This window comes from Gobius niger (genome assembly GCF_951799975.1).
Source record: "Gobius niger genome assembly, chromosome: 2".
Classification (NCBI taxonomy): domain Eukaryota; kingdom Metazoa; phylum Chordata; class Actinopteri; order Gobiiformes; family Gobiidae; genus Gobius; species Gobius niger.
The window spans coordinates 32189599-32195598 of record NC_136853.1 but is presented as its reverse complement, the minus strand read 5'-3'; the positions used below and the strand labels follow the sequence as shown (position 1 = coordinate 32195598).

At 40.3% G+C, this 6000-nt stretch overlaps 1 protein-coding gene across 1 annotated transcript; it reads left to right on the top strand.

The window, feature by feature from the left end:
- The first annotated feature begins 215 nt into the window (after positions 1–215).
- Positions 216–4580, top strand: LOC306983160 (fibroblast growth factor 4B-like). Its single transcript, XM_079582909.1, has 3 exons — positions 216–968; positions 1416–1519; positions 2166–4580. Exons 1-3 carry the CDS (start codon positions 644–646, stop codon positions 2340–2342), a joined length of 606 nt encoding a protein of 201 aa, XP_079439035.1. The 5' UTR covers positions 216–643; the 3' UTR covers positions 2343–4580.
- The last annotated feature ends 1420 nt before the right edge of the window (positions 4581–6000 follow it).

Here is a 6000-nt window from a genome sequence, read left to right as displayed (position 1 = left end):
AAATTAAGTCACTATTTTATGTGCACTTACATTTGAGTGAGGTATAAAGTTTAATATAACAGTCAGTCTGTGATTTGATTTAACCAGATGGGATTTTCACATTGGCTATTCATGTTCTTCACTTTACCAAGTGTTAATAGAATCCTACTTTGTGTTCTACGGTGTTTTTTATTGTGAAAGGTGGTGCAGGAACCTGCCATCAGTCTGCACTTGTTCACAAAGGTCCTGCAGCAGCCTCATCACTTCTGTCAGAAGTGCCTCTGCTTTGCTGGGGTCCTGGGACTCTCCTCCTCCCATCGGATAGGCTACTGCTGATGGGGGTATAGTGCTGAAGTCATAGTGATGTCATTTTAGGATATGAGTGTCGGGGAGGAAGGGGAGCTGGTTTCACGTTGAGGTGACCATTCCCTCCACGGCCAGCTTTGCCTGTAGTAGAGCGCGGAGCGGCGAAAGATGGTCATCGTCACCGGTCCCAAAACAAGCTGCGACGCGCTCTGTGCCTCTGCTGCTGCTGCTCAGATCCCGGGCTATGGGGCCCTGATCTGTCTCTCCTGTACAACTCTTTACCACCATGGCTATGGACAACTAATAAGAAGAGTGTTAGGGCAGCTTGCGTTAACCACGTGCCTCAAAGGGACCTTGGATGGCCGATACGCAAAGGTGCCTCTACAGTATGTCCAGGGCCCTACTGGGAGTTGTTGTACTGTGGACTTGTCTGGTGGGGATTGTCTCTTCTTATCCGATTCGAGGTTGGACTAACGCAACTTTATTGGAAAAGAAATGGGAAACGCTTTTTTCTCGCTCTTATCTCGGAATAACTGGGTCAAAATCTCAAGTCAATTGGGAGAGTGACTATTTGCAGGGCATCAAAAGAGTGCGGCGACTCTACTGCAACGCGGGCATTGGGTTTCACCTGCAGGTGCTCCCGGATGGCAGGATAAGTGGTGTACACAATGAGAACCAACACAGTGAGTTGCATCCGGCAGAGCGCTGTGTACCAAAAAAAGCTTGTAACCCCATACGCAGGCTGCTCTGTGTAAAAGTTACAGCGGCTCACTTGTCTTGTGTGATATTTAATAAGAGGTGTCGGCACAGTTGAAAGTTTCCCAAAGCAAAAACAGTATGCTGAGAGCTTCGCATCGGTGCAGTGCGAAATGTCTCCCCAAGCCAAAAAACATAACATGCATGCTTGGACTCAGTTTAGACGCTCGCTTATTTTTATCCCATGTCCGGCTGTAGCACTCAGAGCCTCCCACTGTCGCTTCAGATTTAATGCGTGAGAACGTCCCCAAAATGAGCATCACTCAGTCGCAGTGCACCTGCAAGGTTACACCCATCCATACTGCGTTGACCAAATCATGCGTGTCTGTCTGGTCATATTGACAGTGTCGGTCTTCTCTGTGTGTTTTCTCCAGGTCTCATAGAAATCTCCACTGTGGATCGAGGAGTCATAAGCCTGTTCGGAGTCAAGAGTCAGCTGTTTGTCGCAATGAATAGCAGGGGGAAGCTATATGGGACGGTACGTTTGTGCGCACTTCTGTCTCACTGTCCCGGGTCACTGGTAAAAATAAACACATAAATACATAGAATAATAGGATAATCACAAGTATAACAACAGTAATATAATAGTAATCGCAATAATAATAATAATAATAATAAAAATAATAATAATAATAATAATAATAATAATAATAACTATTAAGATAAATTGTAGATGAAATAAAACAGCACTGATTAAAACACTTGTGGCATTTTACCGGGCAAGTAAAGATAAATGATCAATAACACAACATTATTCGCTTAATTATTTTTTCTTCTTTTTTTTGTTTTAGTTTAGTTTATTTGAGCAATTTCAAGTTCCAAGTTGTTACAAAAGAAAAGAAACACAATAATGCCCAAAAGGGAGTAGGCTGAAGCAAACAAATGTAATGATGTTCTTAATAACTAGCTTATCAAAGTGGTACAGTAGTCATTCACTCCATTTTGGTGGTGTAGCCCCTTCTGTCCTGGGGTACAGTGACGGAGGCGTGACCAGTGCCAATATATGTCTATGTCACACCAGTTTTGTGATGATCAAATTATTTGTGTTATTTATTTTTTCTTTCCAGTGAGTGGAGTTAGTATGAGTTGTTCTAATTCATGTCTCTGTTTGTGTTTTCTTTTAGAAAGCCTTTGGGGACGAGTGCAAGTTCAAGGAGACTTTGCTTCCCAACAACTACAACGCCTATGAGTCTTTTGTTTACAAGGGCTTCTACATAGCTCTCAGCAAACATGGCCGCATAAAGAGAGGCAATAAGGCCACCACCGCCATGACGGTCACACATTTCCTCCCAAGACTATGACTGAAAATGGCAATAACTCACTCATTTGCACATGTGGATGTACTGTACAAGGTAATAGCCAACTATACACACCACTGAACTGAGGGGAAATATTTATTCTATTAATAAATATATGTATATTTGATTAGTTATTATCAACATGCCATACTGTGCTGCTTACACTATGATCCTTCCTTAGAGATAGGAGGCTGAAGCCTTTGCCTGTCTCACTTTTTCTTGGTGCTTGCAATAACTTTACAGTTTTTCACTTCTTTTTGTGATGGAAGAAGATATTTTTACTGGTTTAAAAGAGTGACATGACTAGTTTCTTTACCTCAAAAAGCCACTTTTATTCGATGAAATAATGCATGCCATGCTGTGAAATATCAAGTTTATATTCTGAAAGTTCTACGCGCTTTTAGTCCCTTTCACTTATCTGTGGTAGGCAAATAGACTACTTAAATGCACTACCTTTGCTGCACGATTCAAAGGTGCCTTGGTATTCCCACTGGTGCCCCCCCTTAAAGTTGCATGTAAGAGACACCCACTGGAGTCAGAAATAGGGCTGACGCTCTAAAGAGAACCTCAGATGAGGGATGACTATCTCTGGTTTCTTTTCTTTTCTGCAATTAGATCAATTGAGTAATACACAATCTGTGGTTGAGACCAGAAGCCAGTCGACCTTAAATATGAGGCATAGGCCATGGGTTTCACTATATAGCAGCACCAGCAAATAAACAGGGTGGAGCATGGAGCAAATCCCTTCAGTTCTTGGGCACTGCTTGCCTCTGCAGTAGATAGCGCGCATAAAAGACAATTAGCGCAGAAAGGCAATTGAGTCTTCAGTTCCACCATATGCTGATACAGTTCTGCTTTGTTATAGATATCGTCACTGAGGTATGAAGAGTTTATGTTGCAAAGTAACAATGCCGAAATATCTTGACAAGATACTTTCTGTTTGTTTTATCTTTGGGTCAGTGGTGGCCAATATGGTCATTGCTCTGCAGCAGCACTGCAGTGAGGTGTTAGTGCGGTAGCTTCAGACTTTGAAGTGCAGTTATAGATGAGCCAAACATGCCCTGAGGGACTAAAAGACAGTGCTGCTCTGAATTTTGTTATATACATATCACTGATGTCAAAGACAATGTAAGCCTTCCTGATGATATTCTGAAATTGACTTTAATTTTTATTTATTATCTTCAGCAAAGTTCAGTGAATGGTTATTGTCAGCCCCCACCTTGTATTGAATGGACAATATATTTTTGCAGCAATCTCCTGGAAAATATGTTTACCTTACTGTGTGTTGTACAGAAAGTGTGACTTTTTGAAAACATAAAGATTTATGAGGGAGCTCAGTGTGCTGTCACTGCTGTCTATTAACTGTGTGGTTGGTGATACATGAGCAGACCCCTCGGAGCCTGCCCTGTAGCCCTGTACCCTCCACTGCAGCAGGATGTGGAGAATCCAAGTTCCTTCTCTCCTTTCAGCTGTTTTTAGTTCAAGGTCAAAGTTGTAGACCAGCATTGACCTAAAAGACCAGGATGATCAGCTGCTTTGCTAGAGTTGTTTCCACCAAAGACAAAGCATAAACAATGTCTCTTCAATCTTCAGTACAGTAGACACATTATTTTTACTACAATATTCAGCATTTATACACATTGTTCAACATCTTGATTTACCCTGCAATGTGAAGAACATTGAACACATGTCAACAATCAGGACCCTTTTAAGTGAAATAAATAAAATACCTCTAGAATCAATCTGAGGAAAACGGGGAGTGCACTTTCAGCATCTTAGGAAATTATTCAAATGATAAGATATCGCCTGATTCAGATGTCTGTGGGAAAAGGGAAGGAGATCCCAAATGCATTGTTCACATTTTAGCTTCGACCAAATCTAATTTTCTCAATCTTATGCCTTTTGTTTTGTTTTATTTTTCTGCAGCCTCCAAATGATTATATTTCAACTTTTTTTTTCTTTTTTTCTTTTTTGCAATTTTCTTTCATGTTTATGGACTGTTGCTTGCATGCTTTGGTCCTAAACTGTGCTTATTCTTAAGAAAACTTGTATTTTGCTCTTATTTAAAGGGTAACTCTATTCCTCTCATATTTTTTTTCATATACCTCGACTTTGCCTTGGTTTGGGCTAAATTATGATTGTAAAATAGGTACAAGCACTTATTTTTTTGTTTCTGAAATGAGACAATACAGATTATGAATTTAATTTTCCATTTATTTTTGTACGTATGTGCTGTGCACAACATTATACTGTATTCATCAGATATCAATAAAGTTTATTTTATATTGGTTGCCAGTGTGCAGTCTTAAAGTCCCATCAGGTTATAGACTACACATTTCACCAAATCATAGCCAACATAATAATAATAAAACAAATTCTACCATGGTTTTCCCTGGTTTTATATGTTTGTGATGTTTATTATTTAACTTATTTTTGGGAATGAACACAGGATGTGACATAAAAACAGGTCAATATTCCATGTATGGCTTGATGGTTGGCAATTTTCTCCCTGGTCAAAAGATGGGGGCCCTTTTTTTCTTTTATAGAATTTTAAGCATATTTTACCAGCTCTGTTACACATGCTGAGTCCCCGGATTTGACCCCAGGCCTGACTTTGCCTACCCTTGCTGTACATACTGTACCAGTTAGAGCCAAATGCCCACAGATCCAAAGGTCAGCTGATTGAATCCGGGATCTGCCATGATGTTGTTGTTTCCCTGGCCCATGGGCAAGACACCCATTTGTGTCTGGGCAGCTGTGGTGATAGCTTAACACCACTGAGTAGTGACTGACAACTGACTACAATAGATTTTTTAGCCCAATACAAATGTCAATTGTTTTTATTACATGGGCAATGAGCAATAGAAACCATTTTTTCCAGAAACTATTTTCTCAACTTTTCTTCAGGCTAATTCACTCAAATCAATTGACTGCATTAGTAATGTCATATGTATAGACCTACTTATAATCCACCAATTAGGAAACATTGACTTGAGCACAACTTTGACTTGCATGTCAGAGCAATAGTGGCTTAGTTGGCAAGAGTGTTGGCTCACAAATCCAAAAGTCAGCTGTTTGAATCCCCACTCAAACTGGTGGACATTTAAGTCCATGGGTAAGTCTTAAACTGCCCGGCCTGTGTGAATGCAGACGAGAGTGTTGATGGCGTAGACTGACAGCCTCCGTCAATCAATTGTCTGCAGCTGAAACCTTGGCTACTTTCACCTCAGAGTACGGAAATAATCAATTTGGTCATCTGTGTCTCTAAAGCCACACCATATACAATTCTACCCAATAATAAAAACTGAAATACAAGCATTTATTTTACAACATATATTTTCATCATTGAAAAATACCTCATGAATGTACAAACAAACATGTGCCTTTGCTGTGAGCGGCTCAGCTCTCCTAAGACATGACTGTAACTTTACCGGGGATGGGTACGTCTCCAACTCGTCTCCATGGAGATGTGACTAAAGTCAGTATAATTTATTGTATAATGAGATTTAAACAGGTTAGGTTTTCATCCAAATCCATTCTTTGATCACCACGGCAGTAGTAACATTTTCTGTGTCGAGCTGATCATTAGAGCATGTTTTGTACTGATGGCAAAAGTATGGCGCAAAATGTCACGCAGTGTGCCTTTAAAAGCATTGCAAAG

Excerpts from the sequence above, each read along its gene's own strand:
- LOC306983160 (XM_079582909.1), top strand. The coding sequence starts at position 644 with ATGGCCGATACGCAAAGGTGCCTCTACAGTATGTCCAGGGCCCTACTG. Across the intron at positions 969-1,415 it reads ACACAATGAGAACCAACACA|GTCTCATAGAAATCTCCACT; the intron begins GTGAGTTGCATC and ends TGTTTTCTCCAG. Across the intron at positions 1,520-2,165 it reads GGGGGAAGCTATATGGGACG|AAAGCCTTTGGGGACGAGTG; the intron begins GTACGTTTGTGC and ends GTTTTCTTTTAG.